This window comes from Triplophysa dalaica, chromosome 25 (genome assembly GCF_015846415.1).
Source record: "Triplophysa dalaica isolate WHDGS20190420 chromosome 25, ASM1584641v1, whole genome shotgun sequence".
In the NCBI taxonomy this organism is placed as follows: Eukaryota; Metazoa; Chordata; class Actinopteri; order Cypriniformes; family Nemacheilidae; genus Triplophysa; species Triplophysa dalaica.
Genome location: NC_079566.1, coordinates 15131804 through 15147167, shown reverse-complemented (window position 1 = coordinate 15147167; position 15364 = coordinate 15131804). Strand labels below are relative to the sequence as shown.

Below are 15364 nucleotides of genomic sequence, written 5' to 3'. Positions count from 1 at the left end.
CTCGCAATGCTATTGGTTGAAGTGTCCTACTATTTTTCAATAGTAGGATTTTGTCGAACAGTGTGTTCAGACAAAGGTTTTATTAAGAAATCTTTTCTTAAAGACTTAAATATTAAAACAATTAAAAAAAGATATAAAGCGCTTTGATTTGGCTTCATGCGGTGCTGCGCACACCCACCGACGTATGACGTCAAAGTACCGCCAGATCAGACTGTTCCCCGCTATATCGATTCGCTCTCGCGGTACTTCAATGCTTATTGGCGTTAGTTTAACTGTATTTATTTCCACGTACTTACACATGATCAGAATAAAACTCTGTTTTGGAAATGAAACGGTTTCATGCCGTGAGCACCTGTTTATTACACAAATAAGAACGTTGTGCTGTAAAAACACATCTAACATCATTGTAACAAGACAAACATTGTGTATAAATATAAAGCTTTACACAAGTCCCTCTTTAACTGTGGAGTGTATAACTATGAGATAAATCTGAGACAGAAGAGAAAGACTGACACAACATAAAAAAAGAGTGAAATACAAGTGGAGATTTCTGCCATAAATGTCCCACAAGCTTATTTTCAGTCAATAACTGATCTGTCATCAGTTGGGTTAACAAACACGTCCACAGACTGTTGGCTGGACGTCTGATGCATATGTCACACTTTTCTGGAAACTCTTCAGCACGGTGGAAGTCGTCATCTGATTGGTTGAATTTCACAGGATTTCCGTGTCGCGTTCTTTAGCGGTCCGACGGGAAACACCAAAGCCTTTTGATCTTAGAAGTAAACTGTTGTGTTTACAACGGCGATAAGTCCCAGACCTTCAGGCTACGCCAGACTAACAAATGACCTTCCGATTTAAAGACAACATCCATCTTGCCTCAAAAATATAATTGCAACTCAGTCACTGAAAGACCAACAAGGTGAGATTTCAGAGGGACCAAACTGAGTTAGTTTGACGCCAATTGCAATAGACAGAAAAATAAGAAGGTTATCCACTCTAAAACCCGAGGAAAACATGAAGAACATTCACTCAGTGAGGACAAACAGATTTCCATTCACGTCATAGCTGATGTCTTCATAACACTGTTTCATGGGTTCAGTCTGTTGTGAGATGAGACAGTCTTTATAATACTGAGATGATAATACTTTCACAAACAACATCAGGTGAGCTTTGACACGTAAAGTCTCGCTGAAGTTATCAGATTTAAACGCTGTTAAGGAGCAGGACCGCTGCCGTGCTGGAGGTCTCTGTGAACGAGGGTCCGTCAGTCTCATCCTCTGCGGTTTGAAGAGATAATCTGCTCAGACTCTCCAGCTGTGAACTCTTCTGACGGATGATGCTGTTTGTCTTTTCAGCTTTACCTTCAGCGCCATCCGCCCTCTCACCTGTCAAAACAAAACACAGGAGTTTCTTCTTTTTTAAATTTCGTCATGAATTTTCTTTATACTGGTTTTCAGGATCGAGGCTGAAGTTTGTTTTTGTCATTTAAACATCGATATCTCTCACCTCTTTCTTGTTCGCAGTCCGGCGATGACGCCCCACTGCACTCGCTGCGAGGTCCCAGCACAGGTGACACCTGCTCAAGACCCTCCAGAGACCCCGAGCCCGGCCGTGGAAGCTCATCCGGAGATAGAGACGGGGGCGAGGAGGACGAGTGGAGATGGGGAGCAGATGAGGAGGAGAACGAGCAGCGCAGGTCTACAGGTGCAGATGTTGAGGTCAGACTCCAGGTGGATTGTGTTTCTGGATCATCTTCTGACGTGTTCTCCTCCATGTTCACGGAGATCACTGCAGCACAAAACAAACACAACTCTTCAGTCTCTCTGTTGCAACATGCGACACACTTGTGAAACCGAATTAAAAGAAACCACTCACTAGACTCCGATAGACTCAAGCCATCAGACTCCATTTTAAAGTTGCTGATGTCATCAGAATGGGCTCCATCATCTTCTGCCCCGACGCCTCGGCCTCTGGGTCCTATAGCGGAGAGTCGTCTGCGTGCGTGGATCTCGTCCGAGATGGTCTCCAGATTGTTCAGGGCGGTCCGGTACGCGGCTTTGGCTTGGATCAGTTTCGCCTGATGTTCATCAACTCGGCGTTTCAGTGTCTGAAGGAGAAGTGAAGAACAATGATTTTTTTAACGCAAAATACAAATCGTTATTTCTAATTAGTTTAGTTTGCATGAAATATAAATGTATTTAATTGATTGGCGAATCGACCGGAGGACAAAATAAAACTGGCGTACCTCGAGATGTAGGTAATACTTGGCCTTCAATTCAAAGTATGGCCTGCAGAGGGAGAGAGAGAGAGATGTTGAAACAGAGGCTCAGAGCGTCTCCATGGCAACAGCAGAGCTCTGATTAAATAACATTGGTCAGAGAGAGGACGGGGACATTCCAGCTCCAAGAGCACATCTGGAACACATTACAGATGCTGAAATACACGAAGAGCTGCAGCGGTGCAGAGCTGAGGCCCGGGGCGGGGCAGAGAAACAACCGAACTCAACACAACTTGCGTGAGAAGAGAACAATTCTGCTGGGTTTTCTTGTGGAAAACTGATTTTTATTCCCGGACGCAGTTCATGTTTGAAATACCTCAGCGGTCTAGTGCTTTCAAATGAAGAATAGTCTTTTCTTTACATTTATGCATTTGGCAGACGCTTTTATCCAAAGCGACTTACATTACATTATCCTGTACATTTGTTTCTAAGTATGTGCAATCTCCTGGGGTCGAACCCACGACCTTGTGTTGTTAACGCAATGCTCTTACCACTGAGCTACAGGAAAGCTTTTCTATATGTTGTTGCTCAGTTTTGTTTCGTTTAAGAATCAGGTCAGTCTCAGACGTTTCTCCTAAATGTGCTTACAGAGAAATGAAAATGACAGTGTAATGTTGAAATGAGTCTGGAGGTGTAAATGAATGTGGATTGTAGCGGTCAAAGAATCTGGATTTTAGCAAATGTGATGAGAAATGTTGAAGTTCATATTGAGATCTCAAACTCTAATGACAGACGCATTTGTGAGATAAACTCTTTTTCTCATGAGAAATATCTGAGACGCAGATGAGACTTTCCATGTAATGTCCTTTGCTTTCCTATGGCTTGTTGATGTTCATGTGAACCCTCTGAATAGTTCTTTTCTCTGTGTTAGGTGATGTTGGGTGTGGTTGGATGTCCTCTGACCTGGACTTGTTGATGGAGCGTTTGAGTTTCTTCTCCAGCTGTCTCATGTGGTTGAGGGCGGCGTTGTATTTGGCAGCAGTTTCTCGGTGCTCGATCTCGCTGCTCGTCCTGCTGTGCTCCGCCTCCATAACCTGCGAGACCCAATCAGAGCAGTTAAGCAAAAATGAAGCGCATATGATTGCGAAGCGCATGCGACGGCACCAATTTTATTTGTGACAAAGTAAAGTCCTCTTAACTCTGCTGTAAAAATGTCTGTAAAATGATTCTTTATGAAGTAAAACATATGTATATCCATATAGCTTTTAACTGACCCTCTGTGTGGCGTGGTTAAGCATCTCTTGCCAGGCCGAATCGAACTGTCTGCTGTCCTCCTCCAGTAAACGTTCCTCTGCCAGCCCGATGGTTTCCTTCGCTGCCCGAAGGATCTCGATCGCCCGCTGGTACTCCTGCGTCGCTCTTTGTGCCTCTACCTGAGCCTACAAAACATTTACATTGTTTTTTACACTAGAGTCCATGTGATATCAGAGTTTCATTTGTTGAAAGTACAAGTCATTTTCTTAGAGGGGACCGTTCAGCCAAAAATAAACATTCCGTCATTATTTATTCAAAAGAAGATATTTTGATAATTGTGTGGATTTGTGTTCATATGATGGAAGTCAATGGGGTTCAACGTTGTTTGGTTATCAACGTTCTTTAATGTATCTTCCTTTGTGTTCTGCAGAAGGAAAAACTCATACAGGTTGGATATGACATGAGGGGGTGAAAGTGATCAACCAATTTTCGGTGAACTATTCCTTTAATCGGCTCTTTTGTTTGTTTCCCAGTAAACATATCTAAGCACCTTATAAAAAGTATATTTTGTTTTTATGAAAATACTTGTCTTCAAGGTTATTTTAGTTTACTAAGAATTATTTGAGTTATTTTACTAAAACTTTGAAAATGTTTACTAAAGGAAAAATTTAAATGTTGCCTCAAAAGAAACTAAAATAAGTTTAAAGCACTAAAATTATAATAATACAATTTTTTTCAAAATATTTTTGTATTATATAGCAAAATAAACAAATCAATTATAATATGAAAAAAGCATATACCACACAATTGTTAAGTCTTGAACTAAAAGGAGCATAAAAAATTAACCGGCGTCTATAAGAAAAACAACACGTATACAGATAAAAATAAATAGTTCATAGCAGTTTATCTTAAATGGCAAATGTATTTCTACATCACAGCAGAAATCTTCTTTCTCATCGCTGCTTGTCTCTGCAGAAACAGCCGTGAGCGAGCGCACACATTCTTCATATCAGCGTATGCAGGTATGTGCATGTTCAACCAAAACAACAGAAACATGCATGAAGAACTTCTGAGATCTTATCTAGATTATGTTGTGCTTTTGCTCATCAATGAAATAAAATATTTTTTCTTAAAATACTGTTAATACGTTAGTAATACTATTATTTCGTCTTAACTGTGCGTTGTCATGGCACATAGAGCATTTCAGAAAGTCGATGTTAAGAGAAATGAGATATATGAAACCCAAATATATCTATATAGGTGCATGTGCGGCAAATGCATCAAAATGCAAAGTTAATAGCAAGATAAACAAACTGTTACACCCCAGAAATAACCATACATGCTAATGTTAGCGTTATATGCATTAGCTAAACACAGACATAAGCTACGAAAATATTTCTTGAAGTTAAGACAAAACTCTAAAGTCACAGTTACAGGTTTGGATTCAGGGTAGCTAACAGGTCCAAATAGAGTTTGTATTCCCCCTCTTTCAAGGATTGTCGTTTCACATACCCTGCAGTGAACGCGCCGAGATTATTAAAATAAAGTTTGGTGAAATGACGCGCGAACAGTACAACCCTGGAGTTATACTCCTTTGGTATCGTTGGAAAAATGAATTGTAACCATTTTTCCCTCAGACGTTCTTCCTTTGGTAGTTGAAATAAGACCAACTTAGTGTCACACCGTAGAACACAGACTCTAGACATGATACACACGCATCACGAACGAGCGACAGTGTTTGGGGGAGGAGAGATAAGTTTTGCGGCAGTCTTAGCAAAACGTAGACGGGACATTGTATAGTGACGTAGATACGCAGGTGAACTATTCCACGACTCGTTTGTGTGATTCAGAGTCGACTCCCATTTTTACAAGCAAATAAATTTGTTATTTATTCACCTTCAGACTTACAACTTGGCAGACAGCTTACTTTCAAACACGAATGTTCAATGTCATTTTCATGATCTCATGCTACGTACTCTTTAAAGCATCAATCCTCCAGAGAGATGACACGAGTGTCTGAAGGTCACGCTCAAGGTCATGACCTGCTTACACGTCACGTCACACCACACACATCCAAACTAGTGACCTTTCTGTCTATTCAAACAATACATGCATCAAACAATCACGTCGTCATGTCCATGTGGGCACTAAGCTTTAGGAAATGATAAGTGTTCATCATTCGCACCACCAGCCCAGAAGTGCAGCTACCTACACTAGAAATACTGATGTATGACGGCACTGTTGCACAATGACTTGTTGACATTTCAGGAAAGAGCCGCAGTGTCAATACAGTTGAGAGTCTTGAAATGATGAACACAAAGCCGTCAGTGTAGTTACACATCCAGACCCAGTACAACCCACTCACAGACTAAAACACAATGAGGGTGCTGTCGTACACTAGAGAGATTATTTACCGTATAAACTGAATGTAGCAATGTGACTAACACAGATCCATCGCTGTATTTTGAGCAGCAAAAACAAAACGGGTGAATTTTGTTCATTTGTTTAGTTTTATTGTTTGTATATATTGCAATTTTGTGCCTTTAGGTATCTTTGTGAGGACTTGCCGTAGACTTCTATTGTTTTTTTATTTAATACTATGGTGTTTATATTCGCTATCTTTAACCACGCAGCTTAACCAAACCCTCACTCAAACCATCCTGCTTTTTTATATTTTAAATAAGCATCATTTAGTTTGTTTTCCATCATGAGAACCATTCACACGTGGTCCCAAAACAATCTAGCTTTCAATGTTTTTTTGCTCTTATTAAATCTGTACGGTTTCAAAGTGACAACATAAACAAACGTTACTTCGCATGTGCACCTTCGTGGACTACCCTTCACACATTCACGTGCAATAGAGTGACTTTAGATTATTTCTGATCAAACTAAAGAAACCGAGAAGAACCGTTACTTGGCTAAACCTGTCTCTCCAATATTTTAGATTTTTTTTAATAAGACTGCGATACCAAGCTCAACCGCTAGATGTCAATGTATCCTCGATTTAATTAAAGTCCCCGTGAACTGGATCGTTTTTATTTCTGTATTTTGATTCATTTCCAAAACAAAATGGTATTTCTGATGAGAAAAATAGTAAGCGTGGCTTTCGTCTTTCTCAGCGATTTGATTGGATGTATAAAAACTGAAATGGAACTGGCAGCAGACTGACAGTTGAGGGGAGGAGTTAACAGATGCTCCGCCCAAGCCGTCTAACATGCGTCATTTATGATGTATCGTCATTACAGGAAGGAAGTGCATTTTCAGATTTTAGCTAAAAATTATGACGGCACACAAATTTTAAAAAGACAATGACCCATATTGATAAACTATTAACTAGTGGTGGGCCGTTAACGGCGCAGTGAGACTTTTATCGCGCGATAAAAAAAATGTCGCCGTTAATCTATTCTCAAAGTTTGGTTGGCAGCTGGGTCTATACTACGCAAGCTATGATGACTTTCACCTTGATATTTTAGCGCGGATGTATACCATCTTAACTGCACTGTACGGGGCGAGAACGAGATTTTTCAACTCGCGTGATTCGCGTCATTCGTGGAAGCAGAAGCCGCCTCATCATCTCATAACCAGGGCTTCATTCGCGCGATTCGCGCAGCAAGTAGGTCTGTTGGCTCTTTGCATTAACATATAAATCACTCGCGCTTGACACGCCATTCGCGTTTGGTCTGAACACAACATAACGTTACTGTGAAATTACAACATCAAACGTGACGTGCTAACATGGATGCAGCTATGAAGCCGCCGGGTTTGCTTCAGGGAATATTTATTTTTAAGAAGCTTCCCAATAGAAACATCGACAAGACTAAGGTTGTTTGCACCTTGTGCAATGCGGAATTGGTTTAAAAAAACACTTTCTCTCAACAGGTAGTGGTCTAGCTTTAGTTGAAACCAGTAACTTTGTATTGAGATCTAATTTATTATGGCTCCTGTATGACATATCGCTTGTTGCTCCCTCACTCTTTGTAAGTCGCTTTGGATAAAAGCGTCTGCTAAATGACTAAATGTAAATGTACTGTAGGAGCTCTTCCAGTCTCAAGTACCACCTAAACGGAAATCATCCCTTAGCTAATGCGGAAGTAAACACAAGTTCATCTTATTGAACATAATTTAATTTTCATCACCAATTATCATAGTAGAACTGCTTTCTCAAGCAATTTGAGATGCATTTTGGAAACAGGAGATGAGCCCCTGGTCTAATGCGCCACCTGGCTTGAGAAACCCGTTCTCAAAGACTTACTTTTAGTCATTATTTGGGTAGCACACATATTCTGAATGCCTTCGGCAGAATTCAAATGAGCCATTTTAATCTAGATTAATCTAGATTAATTCCAAAATTAATCTAGATTAATCTAGATTAAAAAAATTTATCTATGCCCACCACTACTATTAACAATAAACACTGCAATATTTCATGGAAAACATCGATTGTAATTTTTATTTCACTGGGACTGGGATCCCATTCTACAAAGTGTTTATTAAATACAAATATTATACAATAAAATAATAACATAAATTAATAATAAAATAAATTAAATCAAAGTTATAAGACACTAGCCAAACACAGACGACCGCATCTGGTGAAACGGTCCAAGCATCTCAGATTTTCTGACCTATTTCTCTCCTGCGGCTGGGCAGACGTAATGTGGATGGATTTTTCATGAGAAGAAGCGTTCACTGAGAACGGAAAAATCCTGTTTACTAAACATTTCATGACCTCAGAATCATCTAAAGGCACATCATCATAAACTCTCTGTGACCTGTTTAAAATACTGACCTAGTTTTCTGTCGACTGTCAAAGCTAAGTACAGGAAACCCACGGGCGGCTCTAACAGCACAATAACTCGCCCTTCAGAGGAAACTTGCCTGTCCTGAGAGGATTGTGTTCACAGGAATAGTTCAACCAAAATGAACACTTCAACCCTCATGTCCTGAAACTCTGTGACACAAAAATAGAAATCCTACAAGGACTAAAATATGAAAACAAGTCATAGATCAGCTTCAGAGAGAACTGTGTTTGATGAAGACTATTGTCTGGGGTTTTTATCTGATTTGAGAGACACAGATTTACTTCAGTCTAACAGATATGTGTTGTGTTAAAAATCTCTTCTCGTGTCTAACAGGGACACACACTGAGGTGAGATCAGCTGTCACGTGTTGAGGTCGTCGCTCAATGAGTCACATGAAGGACAGATGTCATAGCAGTCTCTGTCTGATTCTCTATCAAGCTCAGATATCTCATTTGATTCTCTTGGACAGCAATGAGATGCAACAGACAGGTGTCACTGTGTGGCGTGCCGTGATTGGATAAAAAGAGGGTGTTGCCGCTCTCGCTGTGTGAGTCAGCTGGTTCTGTCCAGTCTGACCCCTGTCTCACCTACAACACCGACAGACAGACAGCTTGTGATGGTCTTCCGGAGGGATGACGGGAGAGTCACATGAGACCACCAGCATTTGATTACACACACACACACACACACACAATTATGGTGCAAATACCACAACAGAGAGACAAACCACACAGTACAAATACACACACACAGAGAGAGATATAACCCACTGTAAGATTAACTAAAGCACACTTAATTGCATACGTGTGTGTGTGTGTGTGTGTGTGTGTCTGCGTGTCTCTATCTGTGTCTGTTTATATGTGTATGTGTGTGTCTCTGTCTGTTGGTCTGTATTTGTGTGCGCGTCTATGTGTCTCTCTGTCTGTCTGTATGTGTGTGTCTCTTTCTGTGTATTTGTGTGTGTGTGTCTCTCTGTGTGTGTGTGCACTAGTTTCTGTCTGTATGACAGAATAGTCATCATGCACGGTAACACAATGGTAATTGTTAACAACACATTTTTTTCCTAACTCTGACTAGATTTGATCTTATCTTTTTGCTCTTTTTTATCCGTCACGTTGCTCTTTGCTCACCTTCAGCAGCTGCACGTCTGTTCTGTTCCTAGTGTGTAGTGTTGCTACATTAAATCATTAACGACTTGAATCTTGTCAAACTGTGGTTTCAAAATAGTTTTTCCTGACACTGATCACATACAAGCCCAAAGCCCCCAACACCTTGAGAAACGATAATGGTGACACACTTTCCAACACGAGATATAAAAAGCTCTTTAATGACTGTGAGACAAGACGTCTGTGTGAATTTACTGCTGTCACAAGATGATAATAGGTTTGAAGTTTTAAATGACGAGCCCCCAAATTCATTTTTATACACCACCGAGGGTTGAATAAAAAACTTTTTGAATCTATGTTTATAATCAACATTTATATAATGCTAAAAATAAAACGGACAAATGAAAGCTGGAGTTGTGTGTGGTTGCCATGTTATTATCCTGCAGTGCTTGGTCAGAGTATTTTAGCACGTTGCTACGGTGTTTGGCTGCAGTAGGTGGTTGTTAGGGTAGTTTCAAGGTTTCCTCTTGGCACACATACAGGAGTCAAGTTTTTCTGAGAGAACTGTTTAGTTCTGTTCTGTAAATGAATAGAACGGTGAAGTGTGTTTAATGGTGAAGTACTCTCTTCTATCGCAGGCTTAATTTGGAGATCCAACTTTAATTAAAGCCATCCGTATGCTCCTCTGAATTACTGCTCTGCTTTCAGACATCATTCTATTTGTGTTGTTAGGAACAGCCCGACACCGCAACACACTTCTAAAAATAAAGGTTCATTGCCAAGCTGTATGTTTTCTCAAAGAACCTTGAACATCCACAAAAGCTTTCTGTCCCACAAAAAAACTGTTTGTTTTATAACTTTTATCAGAAATCAGAAATTGTTCTTCTATGGCATCGCTTGGGAAACCTGTTAAATTATTTTCTGTATGACCACTGAAGCCCGTATCATAACCTGTTTCCTGGCGTTCAGCATAGCAACAGCCTCCATAGCAACAGCCAAACCATCATCACATAACTCTGTCTGTAGCCTCTGTCTCATTTCCAGTTGGGAGTCGGCTAAGTTTCCTAAAGTTTAAGAGAGTCTAAACTTGTTTTTCCTGAAGGTTTTTCCAGTCAACACTTAGTCTTCAATTCCAAACCATTTAACAGCAAATCTCAAGACTAAACCTGTAGTCTCTAGAGCGATAAAGGGCTCAAGAACTCAAGAATAGTCAATAAGAGTATCAGAGGGGATGTCTCTGAGTCCCAGCATCTCGGTACAGGGGTACCCCAGGGCTCAGTTCTTGGACCGCTGCTATTCTCTATATACACAACGTGCCTAAGTTCTGTCATTTGGAAACAAGGTTTTTCCTATCACTGCTATGTGGATGACACACAGCTATACCTGTCATTTCCAACGGTTTCTGAGCGCATCTTTTTAACGTTGTAAGTCGCTTTGGTTAAAAGCGTCTGCTAAATGACTAAATGTAAAGATGTAGTTTTGAAGACGTAATCTTTACGGAATTTTGAATGTGAAGAGTAACCCACCTGACGGGCCGCCCGTCTGGCCTCCCAGTACGGTTTTGAGTCTTCGACAGCTTTACCGATCTTCTTCAGCTGCTCATCGAGCTTGACGGTCGCCTCCACCAGAACCGCCCGAAATTTCTGCCTGGAGTCCTGAAGTATGAAAAGAAGAGACACATTTGAGGTTGTTTTTCATTACAATCACAACACTTTTACTCTAATAAAAACCATGCCTCCTTTTCGTGAGTCAGATTAGACAACAGAGACAAAGGGCCGATTGCATAAACTGCTTAGACTAGTCTTAAAAGTTAGTCAGTCAGTCACATATAAAGGTAGATTGGTCTACTTCAAATAAAAAAAACTGAGACTTATTAGTCCTAACTAACTGCTAGTCAGTAAAACTAGTTAAGACACAAGGTAGCGGATGGGTTTATGCAACTGTCCCAAACATTTAAAAGTGAACAGATATAGTTTAATTTTACTGTAAAAGTTAAAGATGGTAAAATATAAAATTGGATTGAACTCAAAGATTAAATCAGTATGTAAGGGTGAATAGAGCTAAAGAAAATCTTGGAAACTAGGCAACATTGTTGAGCACTATAGTGTGCAGATGCATTGTGGGTGAGGAGCATGAACTACTGAATAAAAGTCAATGACCCCTGAATGTTTTTGTGTCGACTCGGGCGTTTTAATAGTGAATTACAGTACAAGCTTTTAATCAAATCTGTCTGCGGTTTTTGTTCTAGGAAAAGTGAGAAAGGGTCTTGATGTTTAGGCAAAATGAATCGGTTACTCAAGAATCTCTCAGTGCACTCCCTACTTCATATCTCTCAGTCTGTGAATCGCCCATTCAGTTAAACTCAATTTAACTTTAACACAATTAAGAAAGAATCTATCTTCTTTCTAAACGGCAGAAGCTTGTTTGTTGTATAAATGAGCGTGAGGGCCGTGAGAGTTGTGATGAATCTGTCATTTGATGGGTTTGGTCACAAACATTGACATTTACATCCTTCCACACAGGAGCTCAATGACAAAAGAGACGTCAGACGGACTCCAACTTCCTCCGTCAGGACAAATCCGGCTTCACGGCGGTGAATCACAGGCCAAATACAGACAAAATACTGAGAACAGCCGATGAGCGTTATGTAATATATAGATAAATTAAAATCAGTGAAAAATAGGAATTGAAAACTGGGTGATTTCACAGCTTTTGTAAAGTTGGATAATATAATGTTTCAAAACAACAAAAACACAATAATCGGAAGACCTGATTTTGACTTTAAGTATTATCTTTTTAATATGTTTATCATAAATCTGTTCTCAGATTGTCAACAGTCACAATATGTTTATCAAAATAATTCTGAATCGGACTGAAAACAGAACTTGACGAGTTTTATGTCCTGAGCTTGATTTTTATCTCCGTGAACTTATGCTTATCCGAACAGGAAATCCGACAGATACTCCTACTCGACAGATATGTGAAGGATTTCAGTCACATGGAAGACACTTCCTATTGGTCAAGGAAGAGCGGGGGGAGGGGCTATCAGACTTTTTCCACTTAGGAATTCCTGCAAAATCGCTGACACCATGAAGAAAGCATGCGAGTACCTCTAGTTCGGTCTCCCAGCGGTTGATGTTATCAGTGGACTGATTCAGTTTCTCCAGTTCACCCTGTTGAGGAGATAAAGTGAGACACATTCACCCCAGAATCCAATATGAACATCTGGATCATGTTATTCACGTTACCCAACACTGAAATGTGTTTTTTCTTCGCATGTTAACTTCATGCTGACAGATTTTCAAGCTGTTTTTGTAATGTTGTCGTTTAGTAACAAATTAAGTTCATGCAAACGATTAAAAATAAACTTTGGCAAGCATAAAATACATTTTTCACGTTTGAGTATAAATATCATTGGGTTGATGCAAAATATACCTACAGGAGTATCACAGGTTGTAATTTTTTTATTATTAAAGAAGTTTCTTTAAGTGGTAAAACAAAAGGAACAGCTAAAAAAAGGAATGTCATAACTGTGGACACAAAATATCAATCAGACTGATAATGATGTTCTGAATTTATTTTTATTTTCTGAAACGTTTTACAGGTGATAGATCGATATATCGCAGTGGCCTGTATTATCAAAAGATCAATGATTTTCAAACGGCTGGTGTCAAAATGATTTTTTTTACATATCACAGCAGAAAACCTACAGGTGCAGTTCATTCAACTTTGAACATGGTCCGCTGACGTCTGGACACTTTTTTTCGTCAACATTTTCAATAGTACATTTGTTTTATGTTATTAGTAAAATGATGAAATGTGTGCTTGAGCTTGCTTTTTTTATACTTGACGTAATGCAGGCAGAACCATTCATATTATTTTAAATTCCGCATAAAGTGTGTAAATATTTTATTGTTTCCTTAAAAAGTTATGAACTAAGTAATACTTAATCCAAAAATGAAAAATTCTGTCATTCTTTATTCACCTTCGAGTTGTTCAAAATGTTTCTCAATTTCTTTGTTCTGATGAACACCTAGGTAGATATTTTGAAGAATGTTCATAACCAAACATATCTCGACACCCGTTGACCCCCACTGTAGGAACAATTATTTTATCATTTTTTTGGTTCTCTTGAACACAGTAGAAGACATTTTGAAGAATGTAGGACAGCAAACAGTTCTGGGGCACCTTTAAGCATCATTGTATTTTTTCCTACTATGGGAAAGTCTGTATGTTATAAGCATTCTTCAAAATATATTTCAACAAAGACATTTTTACAGATTTGGATGATAAAACATAAAAAAGGAACCTAGTGTCTCATATAAAAGGCAACTTCTCTTTCTTTGTGTTGTATATTTAAAATCAACTTTAAAAAGAGGAAAATTATTTATGGCATAATAATGACAGCAAGCACGTTACGTTACGTTATCTGAATGTAAATGCGTTTCAAATGTAACAATGTTAACAGAATGTAACAAAACTCTAAACAATAAAATGTCTCTTGGTTTCCTCTGAACAACCATCGGTCTGATCAAAACAAACATCATTTTCTGATCGCAATGTGATTATTTCTGTGTTTTACGATCTTCTCATCAATCCAAATCAAAGTTCAATAGTTGTAAACTTCAGTTTTGGACTGAAGTATTAAAAACTAATCGTCTAGAAGTTACAATATTAAAGCCGCACACATCAGTGTAAAGTAGCAAGATCGTCTTTAAATAAATCGGATCCGCTTTAAATCGTGTAGTGTGTGAGTTTAAAAGGATTTCACCTGAATCCTCGGGTCAACCTCTTCTTCTTCTATAGACTCTTCGTCAGATTTCTTCTCTTTCTCTGTGTTGTTCATCGTGAGTAACGTACTAAACGGGTTTCGCGTTTTCTGATTGACCGAACAAAGCGGGTTTCTCCGGGATAACGGGCTCCGACGATCCGTCCAAATACTGGTCACTTCACCCTAAAACCGCCATTACGACGCGAAATGTCACAGACCAAAAACATTTTATCCGCTAGAGGTTCAGATCCAACACAACACAGCAGTGAAGACTGGAACGTGAAGCCGCTCGCGCTGACAGAGTCTGCAGCTGCTGGTCGCCCCGCCCCCTCCGGCAGAAATACACAAAAGGGTCACTGCAGTTCACACACACACACACACAGAATTAGGATTTTTTTGTCACAACTCAATTCCCACGGATGCATTTGTGTTATCTCCAGTGTTGGGTAAATTACTCTGAAAAGTAATTAATTATCCGTTACTAATTACACATTTATTAGTGTAATTAGATTACTGTATAAATGATTTAATTACTTATTATAACTAATAACTTTCTAAATGCTATGTCAACCTTTGTTAGTTAATTTATTCAAGGATGGACATGAATTCATTCAAATAACTAATATTAAACTACATAAAGTAATATTATTAACTCACCAAAGTATTACAAATGTGAGAATTATATATTAAAGCACAGCTTTTAAAGTTAGAATTTTGATATCAATTCCACTGTTGTACACACATATATTACACAAAGTATTTAATCCCATCAGAAGTAACTAATTAATTAACAAACAGAATAAGAGTAATCCCTTACTTTACTTTTTCAAGAGAAAAGTAATTAAATTACAGTAATAAATTCACCCATAAATGAAAATTCTGTCATCATTTACTCACCCTCAAGTTGTTCCAAGCCTGTATAAATGTCTTTGTCATGATAAAAAACAAAGAATGATATTTGGAAGAATGTTAGCAATTTTCAACTCTCAGACATCATTGACTACCATAGTAGAAATAAATATTGCATATTGTAGCCATATAAAATTAGATGTTTTGAAGAATGCAAGAAAGCCAACAGTGGTGGAGAGAAGTCCTTAAAGGGATAGTTCAGCCAAAAATGATAATTCTGTCATCATTTACGCAACCTCAAGTTGTTTCAAGCCTGTAAATATTTATTTGATCTGTTGAAAATAATAATATATTTTGAAGA

At 38.8% G+C, this 15364-nt stretch overlaps 1 protein-coding gene across 1 annotated transcript; it reads right to left on the bottom strand.

The window, feature by feature from the left end:
* Nucleotides 1-318: 318 nt before the first annotated feature.
* sh3bp5a (SH3-domain binding protein 5a (BTK-associated)) lies at nt 319-14446 on the bottom strand. The gene is made up of 9 exons (XM_056742182.1): nt 14155-14446; nt 12494-12556; nt 10910-11038; nt 3496-3660; nt 3185-3315; nt 2249-2291; nt 1879-2110; nt 1510-1791; nt 319-1388 (listed from the first exon to the last, which is right to left on the bottom strand). The coding sequence occupies exons 1-9, from the start codon at nt 14227-14229 to the stop codon at nt 1207-1209; spliced, it is 1302 nt and encodes a 433-aa protein (XP_056598160.1). The 5' UTR covers nt 14230-14446; the 3' UTR covers nt 319-1206.
* Nucleotides 14447-15364: the final 918 nt, after the last annotated feature.

Bases quoted from the DNA above. Each gene is read 5' to 3' on its own strand.
- sh3bp5a (XM_056742182.1), bottom strand. From the start codon at position 14,229: ATGAACAACACAGAGAAAGAGAAGAAATCTGACGAAGAGTCTATAGAA. The intron at 12,557-14,154 runs GTGAAATCCTTT...TCTCCTCAACAG, and splicing joins AGGTTGACCCGAGGATTCAG to GGTGAACTGGAGAAACTGAA. The intron at 1,389-1,509 runs GTGAGAGATATC...TTGTTTTGACAG, and splicing joins GGACTGCGAACAAGAAAGAG to GTGAGAGGGCGGATGGCGCT.